The 16,843-nt window shown below is 58.3% G+C and overlaps 1 protein-coding gene across 5 annotated transcripts in view; it reads right to left on the reverse strand.

Annotated features, from left to right (window-relative positions):
* Nucleotides 1-6,679: 6,679 nt before the first annotated feature.
* FOXP4 (forkhead box P4) overlaps nucleotides 6,680-16,843 on the reverse strand; it is a 50,273-nt gene continuing 40,109 nt past the window's right edge. For 2 of the 5 annotated variants that reach the window (XM_027603139.2, XM_027603138.2), the window contains 8 exons: nucleotides 15,837-15,920; nucleotides 15,539-15,746; nucleotides 15,364-15,440; nucleotides 14,303-14,404; nucleotides 10,754-10,875; nucleotides 9,783-9,849; nucleotides 9,118-9,287; nucleotides 6,680-8,636 (listed from right to left, as the gene is read on the reverse strand). In XM_027603139.2, the coding sequence (XP_027458940.1) occupies nucleotides 8,489-8,636; nucleotides 9,118-9,287; nucleotides 9,783-9,849; nucleotides 10,754-10,875; nucleotides 14,303-14,404; nucleotides 15,364-15,440; nucleotides 15,539-15,746; nucleotides 15,837-15,920 (978 nt within the window). In that variant the 3' untranslated portion in view covers nucleotides 6,680-8,488. The remainder of the gene's footprint in view (nucleotides 8,637-9,117; nucleotides 9,288-9,782; nucleotides 9,850-10,753; nucleotides 10,876-14,302; nucleotides 14,405-15,363; nucleotides 15,441-15,538; nucleotides 15,747-15,836; nucleotides 15,921-16,843) is intronic. The other 3 variants (XM_027603141.2, XM_027603140.2, XM_027603137.2) reach the window with 2 other exon arrangements.

Consider the following 16,843-nt stretch of genomic DNA (forward strand, 5'->3'; position numbering starts at 1 on the left):
GAAAAAAAGTCCCTCTACTATAGTTTAGCAGGGCTTTGGGCGGGCTCGAAGGGAAATGCATGAGCTCCATCTGCCACCTTTAATTACAAGTCGCTCCCACTGGATTTTCCGTTGTTACCTCAAATTCAACCCAACCCCCACCAATCCCTCACCTTCCACCCGGATAAACTCCCTGTCCATCCATCTCTCCTGACTTCCGCCCGTGCTTCTGCGACTCTCTCCTACCCAAGGGGGAAGCCCCAGGGCCCCCTTTGCACCTTTTTCTCCTGCCGCCTGTCTGTGGAGCATCTCACTTTCTTCCTACTTCCTTCCTGGCAGCCTTCCCCTTTCCTTCCCTCTCTCTTCCCGGCCACCACCCTGATCTGTCTTCTCACACCCAGGCCTGAATAAAATGAGCAAAACAAAACAAAAGAATCTGCCATGGTCTTGTCACTCCCTGCTCAAACTTATTTTGTCTAGAGTAAAAAGTCCAAATTTCTGAGTTGGGCAGGTAAGTTTCCACAATCGGACTCCAATCTGGCCTCTCCGGGCCTAATTCTCCTGCCACTCGCCGGCGTGGTCACTCGGAACACACTGACCCCCTCCTTTGACTCTCTTCACTCTGGCCTGTGTGCCTCTCAAGCCGCAGCTCAAATGGCAGCCTCCGACACGCAGCTCCCCGCTACCCCAGGGAAGTCGCGCACAGCCTTCCTGGGTTCCCAAACTCCAACAGAGTGTTGTATCTGCTTACGTATTTGCCTCTCTTTGGGTTTTTTGAGGGGAGGGACTGTGTCTTGGTCATCTTGTGCTTCCAGGGCCTGGCTTGGTGCCTTGTGCGTAGTCAGTTCTCAGTAAGCGTCCAGTGTCTGTGTGATTGACTGTAGTGAGGCTTCATTATCTGTCTGTGCTGCTGGCTTTGTTGTCAGCACATTAATCACAATTTTATAAGAAGATCTTTTTATTTTTATTTTATTTTTTTAAAGATTTTATTTATTTATTAGAGAGAGAGGCGGAGAGAGAGAGAACACAAGCAGGGGGAGTGGGAGAGGGAGAAGCAGGCTTCCCGCTGAGCAGGGAGCCCAATGCGGGGCTCGATCCCAGGACCCTGGGATCATGACCTGAGCCGAAGGCAGGCGCTTAACGACTGAGCCACCCAGGCTCCCCAAGAAGGTCTTTTTAATAATTGAACCCCTTGGAAGTGTCATAGAAAGAACCTTCCCTGTATCAAGGACTATTGCCGGCAAAAGGAGAAGAGTATGCTCTTTTGCAATGTTGCCTTATCTTGATTTCTTCTTTTACTTCTTTATGTCTCCATCTGTCAGCCCCCTGAGGGCAGGGCCTGTGCCTGACTCTTGTTTTCAGCACCCAGCACTGTGCATAGAAGGGCTCAGTAAAGATTCATCGCTGGACAGTGTGGGCTCTGGTACAGAAGGATAAATGGGCCAGTTTGGGGTGGCTCTGGTATGGAGGCAAAATCAGGAAGGCCAGCTGGGCCTGGGTCCGGCTTGGGGGGGGGTAGGTGACAGTGAGGACCAGAGCAGGGGCAGGGAGAGGGCCTCTGGGAACAGCCCATCACAGCCAAGTGTTCTTTGGGAAGCCAGATGCAAGCGGAGGATGAGGAAGTAGATGGTGAGAGAAGAGAAAGGGGGTGAGTGGCAGTTGCGGGGGTGGCAAGTGCAATGGCGGGGAGGGCTGAAGTAGGTGGGAAGGCCTCACTCCAGGGGCTGCCTGGCCCCAGCCCCCCCACCGCCCACTGCCCTTCTCTGGGAGGGCTCCCCTGAGGATTTGCAGCTTTCAGGGTGTGTGTGAGAGCCACCCTGGTCCTCAGTGTGCCCAGTCTTCCCTTCTCCCCGAGTGGCATCAGGGCCCGGGCCGGGCGCAGGCTTGTGCTCTAGGATGGGAAAGGATGGGATCCCCACACGGGAGTCCCACGACTGACTCCCCTCGTCCTGATTGTCCTGAGCAGCTGGGCCTGAGTCCTGGGGGAGCTCAGGAGTACTGAGGAAGAAGGAGAGTGAGGATCACCTTGTCTGATGGAGGAGGGAGGGTGCGCTCTCACACACATACTCACTGGGGTATATAGTTTGAGCTTCTTCTGCCCTCTCCCCTGCTTAAAAAGACTCAACAGTACACAAAATCATTAGAAAATCAATAAGAAAATGTTTTCTTGGGGTGTCTGGGAGGCTCAGCCGGTTAAGCGTCTGCCTTCGGCTCAGGTCATGGTCCCAGGGTCCTGGGATCCAGCCCCGCATCGGGCTTCCTGCTCAGCAGAGAGCCTGCTTCTCCCTCTGCCTGCCGCTCCCCCTGCTTGTGCTCTTGCTCTCTCTCTGACAAATAAATAAAATCTTAAAAAGAAAAAGGCTGTCCCCCTCTGATGGGAACTCCTCAAGGACAAGGGCTGTGCCAGGAAGCCTTTCGGGCAGCCTCAGGAGCACAGTCCTTGCGGGGTCCTAGCGGGAGCCAGCCTGGGGTACATGCTTCCCATCGGCTGTTTTTCTGATTCTCCCCTTCATCTCCTGCCTGGTCAGGGATAGGGAAACCCACTGCAGTTCCCCTCCCTGAGGCCTCCCCAGTGCCAGAGGATGTGAATGCGCTTTGGCAATGACAGTGGCGGGTGGAGCTGCCAGCAGCCCGCAGGACTCCCTGCCCCTGCCTCTCCCGCCTGGATTCAGCCCTCTGTCCCCTGCCACAGGAACCTTCTCCGAGCTCCGCTGAGGCCCCTCTACAGGCCTGAAATGTCTCTCCTCTCCCTCAGCATTTCCCCTCCCTAGCTCCAGCCCCTCCTCCAGGAGTCCTCCGGGAGCGCTCTGGTCCCCCACCCCATGTGGTCATTGGTCTTGTACACCCAAGACTACATTTTATTAACTGCTATTATGTGTTGTGGGCCTAACATGCGCCACTTTTTTATATATCATTATTCCTCTCAGCAAGCCAGAGATGATCATCATCCCACCCATCTACAGATGAGGAGACGGAAGCCCAGAGAGGTCGAGACGTTTCCCGAAGCCCCAAAGCTAGCACGTAGCAGAGGGAGGATTGGACCCTCGTTGGGCTGACTCCCGCAGGGCCTGAGTTTTCCTCCTCGTAGCCCTGGGCACTCGGCCCATCTCCGTCAGTTTCTCAGCCAGAAAACCAGCTCTCTGAGAGCAGAGACACGTCCTGTAGTCTCTGGTGTCCTCCCGCCCCTACCCACCCCTGCGCTTGGCCCGTTCCTAAGCCCAGGCAGTGGCCTGATGTAGAGGATCTGAGAGCAGGAGGGGCACTGACCCCTAGCGGGGTGGAAGCCTCCTATCTAGTCTGGGCCAGAAGCTCCAGGGTGCCCATCCCACCTTCACCCGCCCCCCCACCCCCATTAATTTGGCCCATCACCCCCTGCACCCTGGCCCTGGCCCCTCCTGGCTAGGACAGAGCGCCTTTCAGCCCAGGCTGCCACCATGACCACCTTCTTGGGAGGGGCCGTTTTTCTAAACTTTTGATCCTGAGGTGGAGGCCGACTGCAGGTGAGGAGAGGTCCTGGGCTTGTGTGATGGGATGTCTCTGCGACCACTGCGTGCTCTGTGTCCCTGGCCTGGGTGTCCACAGGCTAACTGCGGGCTGCCAAGCTGGAAGAGACCTCGGGGTGTAAACAGAGCCCGAGTAGCAAGCAGCACGTGTGCGCGCCCGTGTGCGTCTGAGCACAGGCTCAGGTGTGTGCTGGTGTGTGGTCCCTGTGAATTCCCCACCTCAGACAAGGGCCTCTCTGTCTCCGCCGCTCTGACGCTCTGCTCCGTCAGAAGGCCCCCACTTGCTTGTTTTTATAGGGTGTTCCAGCCTTCTCTCTCCAGGTCCCTCTGTCCCACAGTGACGATTCCAAACCCCGACTTACCTCATCCTGCCGAGAGGAGGATGGCCGCTGGGGAGCTCCGAAGCCAGGGCCTTGACCCTGGCTCTGAAGCACTTTTACCTCAGTTTCCCCATTGGAAGTCTTCAAGAAGGGGTGGGGGGAAAAGCCAAGGTAAATAGTGTCACTACAACGCTAAGACTAAGCCACTGAGCCTCCCTCTTCCGTTTCCCCACCGTAAGCCACAGGTTCCTCATTCTTAACGCTTTATCTGTTAACCTCTTCAGTTCCTGTGCCTCATCTTCCTCATCTGTAAAGTGGGGATAATGATGGCATCTGACTCAGAGTTGTGAGGATGACATGAAAGATAAAGTGCCTAGAACTGTGTCCGCACAAGAAGAGCTCATTAAATGTTAGCAATGGTTACCATCGAACATGTTTATTGAGCCCGTCTGCCTGCTGTACTCGTCTTCGGAGACCACTTCCTTCCCCTGCCTTCCCGAGACCATTCCTGTTCAGGAGGCTTCCTAGGTCACGGTGTTGGAGAGGTCCGGGAAACCCCCAGGCAGCAGAGGGAACCCTTTTGTGCCCTGGGCCGTGGGCTGAAGGGTTGTAGTTCTCACAGGAGGTTGAGCCCCTCCTCCTCTCCTCTGGCCGGCACTTGCGCCCAAAGGAGGAGCCCAAGGTTCGCTTTGTCTAAAGCGCCCTCTGCTGGCCGTTGGCAAAAGACCTTGGGCAGGGAAAACCAGTTAATGGTAGAGGGCAAGAACTTTCCAAATGTGAGAAGGGGGACTTCTGTCCGGTGCAGAGCCCAGAGTGCTATTCTCTCACCCCCAAAATATCCGACTTGGAGGAGCCCTCCTTTTTTGCCAGCCTGAGAACAGGTTCAGCGGAGAGTCTCCCTCTCCCCATCAAGGCAGAAAGGCTAAGACCAGGAAAAGCAGCAGCCCGCACTAGCCACCTGCCCCCATCCCCAGGCACAGCAGTAAGGAGAGACGAGACAGTAGGCAGCACTTCTGGACAGCAAAACATGACGGGGGGGCTTAGGGAGTTGGTTCTTATTTAGAGGAAGGTCATGGGACGGGGTCCCCCAAGGAACCTGTGAGATCAGTAAGAAAAATGAGTTATGGAATTGTAAGCCCGGTGCCCTTGGAAGCTGGTGGCCCACAACAGTTTCCTGTTGCTTATATTACAAGACTCCTCTCCTCCTCAGTCAAAGCCCGAGACAGATCCTCACTCCATGTCCAAGTGCACTGACCAGACATTTGCTCTACCTCTGGGGAAGGAATTAAAAACAAAGACCAAAACCAAAACTCTAGTTGAAGCAGGAAAAACTGAAGTTAGACTGCTGGAAGGACTGTCATGAGAGTGAGGCTGGGTGTTGTCTCTGATGCAGGAGGGACGTCTGTGGGGCTAGTCTGTAGACCAGAGATCTTCTCCCAGTGCACAGTAAGGGAGCTGGGAGCTGGGCAGCAACACCTCTGGATTTGGGGCTTTGGATGGGGCAGGTGTGTCCCCCAGGGGAAGCAGCGGCAGTGAAATCATTGGTAATTGTTTTATTACATCGCAGGGGATGCTGCTGTCCACACAGATGATGTGCAACTAGCTCTGTAAGGGCCAGCAGCCTCCACACCGGGCAGGGAGGGCCAGCCTGTGGGTGGAGGCTTGCGGGGTACTCAAACTCCAGGCCGAGCTCCCCAGGCCTGACCTGGCTGGGCCCTCTGAGATGCCCTGAGGAGAAACCAGGAATTCACCCCAGGCCCCTGCAAGTGTCTGGAGGATTAGGGCGGGGTGGGTGGAGGAGGTGGCGTGGACAGGGGTGAGGCAGAGAAATGGGAGAGACACAGAAGATAACAGATCATGATGGGAAGCAGTAGGAAACGACAAGACAGCTCTGAGAGAAGTCAGCGAAAACTCCCATTTTCAGATCCTGCCCCCTTTCCCCCCTCCCCAAGTTTGGTTTTTGGAAAGTTCCAGCAGTTTGGTGATTTGGGGGAAGGGTGACTGATTCCAACTGGGTTGCTTTCTCCACACCCACCCTCTACCTCCCTGCTTTCCCGCAAGGACACACATTCTTTCCGGGGGCCCCTGCCCCAGAGGTCTGGGGGCCGTGCCCAAGAGGAGGAAGTGTTTGGAAGGTGCTCGAGGTGCTGGAAGAAGGGAACTGGTAGATGAAGCTGGTGGCTGATAGGCTCTGGACACTGAGGCAGGCGGGGCTCCCCCGTTGGGGCGGGGCCAGGAATTGCCTGGGGACGCAAGGCTGAGGGAGGTGTCAGGACACACCTTTGGTTTAACAGCTTAGGTTTCCTCCTTTCTCTCGCCTAACTGTCCAGGGTGCCCCTACCCCGCGCATTTAGAGTAACCTTTTTTCTGACCCTGAGCCCGACACCGACCCCACACTGGGCGGCAGGCGCGCACCCACTGACAGCCCCATCCCCACACGCATGCGCATACACACGCCCCTCTCCAGGTAGCCCCCCGCGAAGACAGCGTGATGGGCCCAGAAAGGCACCTGGGCCTGCAGGCAGACAGACGTCTTCGGGGGTGGTGGCCCCGCAGAAAGAACCCTCTCCAGCCCTGAAGGAAACCTCCCTGCTGAACACAGCCTTGCAGGAAGGGGCGGGGCCCGGCAAGAAGGAATTGTAACTTTGGGGAGAAAGCAGAATGACCCAGAGACCTGGTTTGAGAGAAAATACGAGAGAACGTGGGTGACAGTGGAAGAGGTGGGCAGGAGGGGGGGTGCTCCTGGCCCACTCATGCGCTCCCAGAAAGCGCCCTCACGGAGCCCCCACTGTCTGCAGGGGCCTGCTGCCTTCGGCCCCCAGAGCAATCTTGCCACTTCCGTGTCCTTCCCCCCTCACCTTGGTGACACACGCAGGGCCCGGTGAATAGAGGACGTTTAATATTTCTGTGCTGGTCAAACAGAACACAGGTGGGGAGTACATAGGGGAGGGGGTGGAGGGCCCCCTGCCTCTAAGGAGGGGTGGCTTGGGAAGGGGTGTATGTGGGGGGGTGGTTCTTGGGAAATAGTCCAAGGAGTCTTCTCAGCAAAGGGGCCTGGCCTGGGGTATCATGAGCATCCAACACACCCAGTCCTTGGCCTAAGTTGGGGTCCCCCATAGGGGGTCTGTGGAGTCTCACTTTTTTTTTTTTCCAGCTCCTTTGCTGGAATCCACACTCCCAGCGTGATAGGGGACTTGGTCCTAGCGAGGGGTCTGGAGAGCCCCCAGGAAGCAGCCCAGGGTTGGGACTAGGGCTTGAGGCCCACTGCCCAAGGAGAGGAGAACCCCTTGGGGTGCTGAGGGCAGTGCGCCTCCTTCCCTCTGCCCTCTTTCCTTCCTCCAGGCTGGCCGAGAGCAGAGTGGGGGTGAGCAGGGCCCCCAGCCTCTACTGAGTCCCAGGGTCCTCGGGGTGGGGTGGAGGAAGGGTGGAGAGAGGGTCTGGGCCACCAACAGACACTGTAAACTTTGGTTTAAAACAATAACTTAAGTGGAGGGAGGGCTTCCAGCCTGGGGCCAGGGTCGGGAAGCAAGGAGGAGCAGGGGGTGCAGGAGGCGACAAAGGAAAAAGCCAACAAAAAGTTTTGGTTTTTGCTTCCGGCATAAGAAAGGTCTTTGGTCATCGGTTTAACTGGGGGGGGGGGCGGTGGAGAGGGGTCAGGGAGGGGTGCTGAGGGAGGACTACAATGGGGGACCTGTAGGCTGGGGGTGACCTGTCGGGGTCACAGCAACCACCTGCCCCTCAAACCTGGTTTCAGCCTGGCCTTTCCTGTGACAGAGGCAGGATGCTTCCTGGTGGCCCTGGCCGTGCCTCTGACCCCAGCTCCAGCTTCAAGGACAGCGTGGCTCCCTCCAGCGCCCCCCCCCATTAGTCCACCTGGCACTGACCTCTGTGAGGAGGCCGGCGCTGGGCCTCTTGCTCTGCTCCCGGTTGTGGGGGGCAGCTGAGGAGCAACCAGTGAAGCGGGCAGAGAGGCCCGGTTCAGCCTGGGTTCTGTCTCAGGTTGAGGGCAGGGGCTGGAGCCAGGCAACCTGGCTCCCACCAACCCCCCAACAGGGCACACAACTTGTCCTGCCCCAGCTGTGGCCTTTAAGTGGGCGCAGCTGAGGGGGCCGGTTTCTTCTGGGGATGGTCTTAAACTTCAGCTCTGCCGCCCTAGGCCGGGGCAGGGGCGGGAGTTCGGGCAGCCGGGAGATTTCTTCACAGTACAGAAAAGAAGGTGGAAGGGAGCACAAATTAGGAAAGCGGGGGGCCTCTGGCCAGAACACACTGCCAGAGCCAGGTGCGAGGGGCCCTGGGTTTGAGAGGGGTGGCTTAGCCCCGCCTGCGGGTCTCCATGGCGCTGAGGGGCCCTGTAGGGGAGAGCTGGTGGGGGAGGAGGGCCCTGCTGCTGCTGGTGGTTGGGGGGGGAGGTGGTATTCAGATGTAGGGGAGGGTCTGAGGAAGGGTCTGGGCCCTCCGTGTCCTCTGCCGGTCCCAGACCAGGGCTTCTGTGTCCCCTCGGGGGCGGGGCCGTCCCTGCCCCCGAGCGTCTGTCAGTCAGGTCACATTGGGAGTTGCTGGCCCAGCCCCCCCATCTGAGTCCTGGAAGTGCCTTGAGGTTTGGGCGGGGCTGAGGAGTGGGGGTAGGTGGGGCCTGGGTTCCGGAGGGAGGGGTCTCACCCCTGCCCTGCCTGTCCCTAGAGGCCCTTAGGACAGTTCCTCTCCCGGCAGCTCCTCCTCCAGGTCCCTGTCTTCTGGAGGCCCCGCGGTGCTGGGGTTGGGGGGGCCCAGAGGAGGGCCCGGCCGCCTGTCTTCCTCCGCCTCGGCCGGCTCCTCTTTCACCTGCACCTGGTGGCTGTGACAGGAGCGATCGTGTGGGCACCCCAGGGGCCTTCCCCGGCCCCCCAAAACATCCAGAATTTGGGGGCGCAGTGGGGGCTATTCCCAGCTCACCTCCCCAGGACCGCATCATCCCTGAGCCCCTGGGGCCTGACGTCTTAGGTCTGCTCTCCCCAGGAGCTCTCCTCTGACGAAGGGGTGGGTTGGGAAGGACAGAGGTTGACTCCCGGTAGGGGAGGAGACAACAGTGGGAGAGGAGGAAGGAGAAGAGGAAGAGGAAGGAAAGTTTTGGGAAAGGGGAATAAAAAGGGGGAAGAGGGAAGAGAATAAGAAGGGAGAGGGGAGGGAGAGGTGCCACAAGAAGGGAGAGAGAAAGAGAGAGGTCACTTGTCCTGGGAAGACAGGTGTGTGTGTGTATGGGGGGGTGGTGGTAAGAGGGGGATCCCACCTGCAGGGGCATCTGGGGGGCACTGGGGGGCTCCATGCTGCCTGCTCACCTGTACTGGGGCGGGGAGAGGCGAGGGGGGCTGCTGCTGCCATTGCTGGGGAGCGGCTCCACGGGGGCACCCACTTCGTCGTGGCTGAGGGGCAGGAGGCTGCCTGCGGAGCCCGGGTTCAGCACGCCAGGGCTGCTGAGGAGGGGGAAGCTGCTCTCGGCCAGCGCAGCCTGGAGGGCGCAGGGTTGGCCCAGATGAGCCGATGTCCAGGGTGTCCCTGCCCTGCCCACAGCCAGCTTCGGGGGCAGGGGGTCTCTGTGCAGACGGCCTTGCCAACACAGCACAGCCCTCCAAGGCCAGATCATGACCCTGACCTGCTGCCGCCTCCCAGCCTTCCTGGGAGCCTGGACCTGACCTATCCCTTCCCAGGAGGCAGAGGACCCCGAGACTGCCAAGCCAGGGAATGGGACCCCATTGGTTATGCTAGCCTCCCTCCTTGCTCTCTGCCCCGCCTGAACCCAGCCTTGAAAGCCAGAGGTGGGGGCTGAGCCCGGAGCTGGGCTGGGGCAGAGGGCTGGGGTTTGGGCCACCCGGAGTGGTCTTCACCCTCCTGCCCCTCCTCTGACAGATGGGCCCTTGGCAGGGGAGAGTGGGGGAAGGTCAGTGTGTGGGGACAGGGAAGCAAGGGACCAAGACGAAGAGGGCTCCGGTCACGGTGCACGCACCTGGTAGCTGGCATTAAGTGCTCCATAACTGAGGCCCGAGATCATGTTCTTCACCAGGGTGGGGCTCCTGGAAGACAGAGAAGGCACTGTTTGGTTCCTTCATTCAGTTACTCCTCCTTTGCGCCCCGACCCTTACTAGGCCCTGCTCTGTGCCAGGGACCGTTCCATTCCCAATCCTAGGAGGCCAAGGCAGGGTGAGCACTGTCTGCTGAGTCTTACGCTGACAGGGCACAGCCCCTTCACAGCTCCCGCGCTGAGGCTCTTCGGGGTTCTGGAGCAGGGGAAACAGGGATCCCTCCCCACACCTGTCTTCACATCATGCCACCCCAGCGGGTTTTCTCTGCTGTTTCCAGGGTTCGGCAGGTCCAAGCTAGAGCCCTGATAGTCCCGCATCTGTAATACCCACACTATCTTGCCATCCTGAATTCTGGGACATCTAACAGCCATGCGCTCAGCTGGTCCCCGTGGGCTCCACGCCAAAGGCTTTTCTGCATGGGAAGGTGTTCAGGAGTTGGGGCGGGTAAAGCAATGGCTCAAGGCTGTCCCTCTTCCATAAAGATTAATCCCCCATCTTCTATTTACAGAGCATCTACGAGAGGTTAAGGAACTGGCCCAAGGTCACACAGCCAGGGAGCAGCAGAGGTGCACTGGAACCCAGGTCTTCTAGCTGGCATCTGCCCATGTCCCAGCTCCGACCACGGCTACTTTGGGTCTCCGTCTCTCTCTGGTCCCAGGCCCTCAGGCTCCTTCCCTCAGTCAGAAACAGGGACAGAAGAAGACATAAATGTCCTCTGTCTGATCACCTATCACTTCCAAATTCTGGGCTCCCCTGGGTTCCTCCATCCCTCTTCTCCCCACCTCACCCCCAAAGTGGGAAGGACTGGGTACACAGGGGTGTCCTGGAGAGAAATCTGGGGTGACCCAGTCCACACCGCAGGTGAGTGCCTCTGCTCAGGGCGAGGCCCACATACCCCGTCATCTTTGGTGGCCTCCGCTTCTGATACTCGCGTTCGTCCACAGTCCACACGGCGCCCTTGACGTTCTCCACGCGCACAAAGCACTTGTGCAGGCTGAGGTTGTGCCGCACAGCGTTCTGGGGGTGTAGTGACAGGGCGCATGCTCAGAGGCAGCCTGCTCGGCCCCTTCCCTGCTCTGGCAAGCTCACACAGCAAAGTCCCTGCCCCACAGTCAGTGCCACCACGTCCCACCTCCCCAGGCCCAAGGCCACGCAGGCTGCTACAGGGAGGAGTCCCCCTGCCTCTCTCCTGCCCTGCACCCAGGGACCGCCAGGGTCTTCGTTGCTGACAACCCGTTTTATGATCTGCTCCCCTTCTCCCTGCCGTGTTTTGGAAAACTGTCTACCAACTGAACACTATCCAGGTAGGAATTTGTTTCCCCGGCAGCAACGATCAGACACACGTAGCTGTCACTTGGGGCCCCTGGTTGCCATGAGCCCACTTGGGCCCTGGCCCATCAGCGAGCCCGGGACCTGTTATCTCAGGTGCATTCGGCTTTACAAGTTTTGGAAATAAGTCAGGAACCCTCGCTGCAACCTTCTTCAGCCTCTAGGAATGTGGGAGCCATGGCTTCGAGAAGAGACAGCTTAAGGACATGAGGTACACAGCAGTCCTCTCATATACACTTGTTGAAAAAAACTGGGAGAAAGAAGAGCACGGGTTTAGTAGCGGTGAGGCAGGAAGAGGAGAGAAAAGAGGGAAAGTCACCTTGTCGCTCCCACCTCCTCCTGGCAGGGTGACTTCAGGAATTGAGGCCACCTGAATTGTAGGACACTTGGGTAAGGAGGCGGGGGGGGGGGGGGGGGCTGGGCTCCATTCCCCCCAGGGGGCCTAGATGAGGGCCCGGGCCCACCCACTCCCTCCACGTCCCTCAGTCGTGTCTCTGTACTCCCCTCTCTCAGCTTCAGGCCCCTCCCCATCAGCCGTCCCTGTCCCTGTTACCTGTCCTCTCTCAGCCTCCCCCGCCTCGCCCCCATCCTTGCCTCCTCTTTACATTTCTAAACGGGGAAGAAAGCCGGCGGGGCCAGCAGCCCGTGCCCCTGGAGAGCCCCTCCTCCTCTCTCCCTTCCAACTCTTGCCACTTGCAACTGGCCCGATTTCATTACCAATTTTAATTTGCCTCTAATTAAATCCTGTGTATTTTTCCGACTCGCTTGCTAATCCACGAGGGAGGCGGGCGGCTGGAGTGGAATCTCTTGGAGCGATAATTACAAAGGGCCTAATCACGCCGGGGCTCCTGCCTCGGAATAAATTTGCCCGCATTACGGGGCTCCGATCCTCCGCTTTGCAAATGAGAATGACCCCAATTTCCGAGGATGGCCTCACCGGGGCTTTTTTCCCTCATTTCGAAGCCTGATTCGTGATGAGAGACTAATTCGTTACGCTGAAACATTAACGGCAATTTAAGGGGTCTGGCAGGGGCTGCGTAAACAAAAGGACGGGCCCACAACATGGGCCCCGGGAGGGGACGGACACGGAGGGAGGGCTGGTGAGGACCATCGGCTTGGCAGATGGCAGCTCTGTCCCCGGATGCACGGCAGCTGGCCTGGCCCACGCTGGCTCCCGAGCCCTTCTGCCCTGGTCCGAAGTAGACGGCATCTCAGGCTGGGGGCCAGAGAGGGTGGAAGAGGGAGGGTGGAAGGAGGAGGAGGAGTTGAGGAAAAGAGGGACCTCAAGGGGCAGATAAATGAGTGGATGGTGGAAGGCGAACGGTTGGGTGTAGACAGGGCACGTTTCCCAAGAAACATGAAGGAAGCTTGGCTGCAAAAATCCTGAAGGTCGAAGTGGACCTCAAGCTGAGACAGATTCTGCTGTGCCACAGGGAGGAAGTGGCAGAAACGGGAGAGCGCTGCTCACTAGGAAGGTCACCTGCTCATTCAGCTAGTGTCGCACCGGGACCCACACGAGGTGAGGGGACGTGGAGGTGAAGACCCGGTGGGTGGGTGAGAGACACACCACTGGGATGACCCTGGCCGGGTGACCACGGAGAGTGGCATGGAAGGCCAAAGAGGCTCGGCTAAGCGGGAGGGGCTTCAGGATGGTCCTCGAGGGGTTTAAGTCACCCACCCAAACCAGCTCCTCCTGATCTCGAGAAAGGAGGGAACAGGAAAGGAGGGTAGGTGGGTGAGGGACACTCTGCCCCCGAGGAGGAGGAAGCTGTCTTGGAAACAAGGTTCTCTAGTCTCACCCCTACAGGTAGAGGATTAACCTGCGTTATGAACATAAACATTAGGTCACAGCTTTAATGATCCCTTATGTTTGCAGAGGACTCTATCGCTTTCTAAAACCTGGTATCCAAACTGGCCCGGAAGGTTGGAGACTGGACCCAGTGCCCCAGCAAGGCCCTGCTGGCTCAGGGAGAGGGCAGGACCCTGCGGACAGGAAATGACATCACTCACAGCCAATCAGAGTAGCTGCCCCAGCCTCGCAGCCTCTCTCCCCAGCGCGGGGATAGGAAAGGTCGTGGAGCAGTCTGTCCTGCTGCGGTTAGCACGTTTCGGTGCAGAGGAGACTGGGCCCTGTGTAGACCCCACCCAGCCCGGCACTGGTGGGGAGAGGGCCTCAGTGACACTTGTTGAAAGCTGGCCGGGAAGTGGGGGAGGTAGCTTGTTTTGCTGCAGTTTATGAGCTGGCCAGCAGGGGGACTCAAGAGCCAGGGATCCAATTAAGGTTCTGAGCTAAGGACTCCTTCCCCGGTGTCTAACCTTCCCCGCAGGGCGCCAACACTCCCTTCTCCTTCCCTCCACCCCCTCCCAATTTAGATATCCCTTTCCACTCTGCTGCACAGACACTAAGATTCTCACCCATCAGACAGACAGACAGACAGACACACAGACACACACCCCCCTCCCATCTTGGCTATGGGAAAACAAATGGCTGAGTGCCCCAGTCCACATCTCTGTGTCCCATTTTTTTAGGGTTCCTCCCTTCCTTGCCTCTGGTCCCCTGAGAAAACTCTATGGCTGAAGGTGTTGAAACGACTAACTGGACGGAGACAATTATCTTCCTGCTGCCATGGTAGAGCTGGGGAGAGGGTGGGGGTGCCTGTGGTTCTGTCCCACTGCACAGTCCATGGGTCCGCGCCTACACACTGCCCACCCCGCCCCCCGGCTACAGAGCATGCACCTTTAGCCAAGGTACCCAGACCCTTAGGGTCTCTTGAGAGTGTAACCCAGGCCTAACAGCCTCAGGCATTACGAACTTCTGGAGGCCCTACTTCGTGGGGCCTATGGGGGAGCACTCCAGGGAAGGGGAGGGCTTTTTGCCAGAAAGAAGGCAGCACAAGGCTGGAAAGATGGGGCTATTAAGGGGCAGTTAGAGAACGTTCCATAGCCCATGATGAGAGTGGAGGGGCCCATGGTGCGGCTCAGACCCTACTGGGGCCATTTCTGCAGAACTGCCCCTCTGAGGGGACTAAATGTGACACAGCCTTGGTCTCAAGGAGATGTGGAGATGTCTGAGGGTGACTGGGGCCCTTGGCAAGGAGGAAGGAGCATGCCTCACCTTCCAGGTGGCAGTGTTTCTCCGGAAATAGGCGAACATCCTGGTGAACCAGTTGTAGATCTCATTCAGGGTCAGCTGCCTGTCAGGGGTTTCCAGAATGGCCTGTGGGCCAGAAAGAAGCAGAGGGACCCTCAGTCTGGGCCTTGAAGGGTCACAGGCCTGTGCTCTATCCTTTCTGCCTGGCCCCTGAATCTCAGCCCTGAGAACAGAGGATGCCCACTACAGAGGCTTATGGACAGGAGGACTGGTGGGTGTTGTCGATCCTCTGCGTGGGGCAGGCTACTTATGGTCCAGCCAGAGGCCGAAGGAAACACGAGCCTCAAGGGCTATACATTTGTGCAAGGAGCACGTGAACTCCTTCTGGAGGGGAACTGGCGTCAAGGGCCCCTGCCCTGGAAGGAAAATGAAGCAGTATTCTCTGGAGAGAGATACCCACGGGTATGGGTTTGTGGATATGTTTGCAATTTATCCTGATTTTGGCAAAGGGCATCCTAAGCATGAGGTTGGGTATGTTTGCATATAAGGAAACGTGTGAGGATGTGCCTACCTGGGAGGTCAGAGCAAGAGCACATCTGTGCAAATGCCTATTCGTATGAATATTCGTGAGCATTAAGGCCGTGAGGGAAGGAACAGAGGGGTGTGTGTGTGAGAGTGAGAGAGAGAGAGAGAGAGAGGGAGGGTTGGCAGGGAGGGAGGGAGGGAGGGAGGAAAGGAGGGGCAGGCAGGCAGGTGGCAGCCAACTGAGAGTGACCGTAAGTCTATCAGGAAATAGTCTCCCAGGAGCGTCCGTACATGGGAATGAGAGAATGAATGACACGGTGGGTCAGCAAAACCAGCGCGTGTGCCCTCAGAGGGACACCTGCACGAGCAGTGCACGGACTCAGACAGAGCCTGGGCCAGAGGCTGTCCAGCTGGGAAGGAAAGCCCTTGTGCCCGTGGGAGAGGACAGGTGTGGGAGGGGAAGTCTCTCCTCTGGCCCCAGGACCCTGATGGAGGCTGGGACACTGAGGTGGGGGTGCAGCCTGGGTTCCCTTCCCACCCCGTCTACCTTCCACGCTCACCTGGCGGATGAGGGAGGCGTAGGTGAAGGGGGGCCTGACGTCGGCGTTTTTGTAGAACTCATGATTCTGGGCCAGCTCTGGGGGAGAGAGGCAGAGGATGAGGTAGCCGGACCGGGGGTGGGGGTGGGGGGGTCCAGCCTGGGGGGGAGGGGATGACCCTCCTGGCAGTCCTTACCTGAGGAGATGGGGGAGCAGAACTTGTCACTGCTCCTCCGGCGGGCGGGGCCCCCGCTGTGCAGGGAGGCAGAGCTGAGGCCAGGGGGCCGTAGGGGGGTGACAGGGGCAGCGGCCGAGGTGGGGGGGTGCACAAGACCATCTGGGAATGAGTCTGCTGCAGAGATGGTCACCTTGGAGAATGAGGAGGAGCCGGGGACCGGGTTCAGCTGTGAGCAACGGGGAGGGTGCTGAGACCAGCGCCAAGGGTGGGAGTCCCAGGGGTCCTGGGAGGGCGCAGGGAGGGGAGAGTCACTCACTGGCTGGCTGAAGGGCTTGGGCTCGGAGGGCCGCATGTGCAGGTGGGCCATCATGGCCTGCAGCCTCTCACTCTCCTTGGCGAGCTGTGGAGAGGCGGGATGTGGGCAGGGGCTGAGCCCCCGAGGGGTCCGGTCCCCTTCCTCCTCCACATCCACCTCTCCCCCACCAGACACCCAAGAAAATCCCTCTTCCCACCACCCCTCTCCTCCACACGTCAGCATCTGGCTCCTTCTGTCCCCTGCTCCTAGAAGGCCTCGGCTCTGCTCTGCCCCCTCCTACCCTTAAGGCCAGGGCCTGGGGTTGCCGGCTCCGTGAAGCCCTCCCCACTTCTCCTCCAGACCGTGCGTCCCAGCCTCGAGCTCAGCAAGCTGCTGAGCTACAGGTCAGGGGCCCCCTTGCTAACAACACATGCTTTTTCTCCCCATCGAAGGCAGAGGCTGTGGCTGAACAACACCCAAGTTCAGTGGCACTTGTGTGTGAGAGGGTCCTCGTGCAATGAATGGAAACACAGGAATGGATGAATGATTCATTCACCCCCATTCATAAATTCAATAGGTCTTTCACAACTACCCTCTCATGGCAGGGCGCTCTGCTAGGTGCCAGAGGGAAATGCCGGACTGTCCTGAGTACTACGTGCTACAGGGTGTAGACTCGGGAGCCAGACAGCCGAGATTCTGATCCTGGCTCTGCCACCCACTAGGATGAGTGAACAGAAGCAAGTCACTTCACCTCTCCGGGCCTCAGTTTTCCGTATCTGTAAAGTGGGGATGAGAATAGTATCTGCCATATACTGTTGTTTAGGACTCCTGGAATTCTATAGGTAAAGTATTTAAGTCAGCACCAAGTAAGTGCTCTGTATGTTAGCTGTTGGTATTTTTATGGTTTTTATATGGATGCTGCTCTTCTGGGCCTCCCAGCAGATACACCCCCAGCCTTGCTTTGCTCCTGAGAATATAACTGCAATCACCTCACGACCTTGGCACTTAGGAGCAAGAAAGCATAAGAT

This window comes from Zalophus californianus, chromosome 7 (genome assembly GCF_009762305.2).
Source record: "Zalophus californianus isolate mZalCal1 chromosome 7, mZalCal1.pri.v2, whole genome shotgun sequence".
NCBI classification, from domain to species: domain Eukaryota; kingdom Metazoa; phylum Chordata; class Mammalia; order Carnivora; family Otariidae; genus Zalophus; species Zalophus californianus.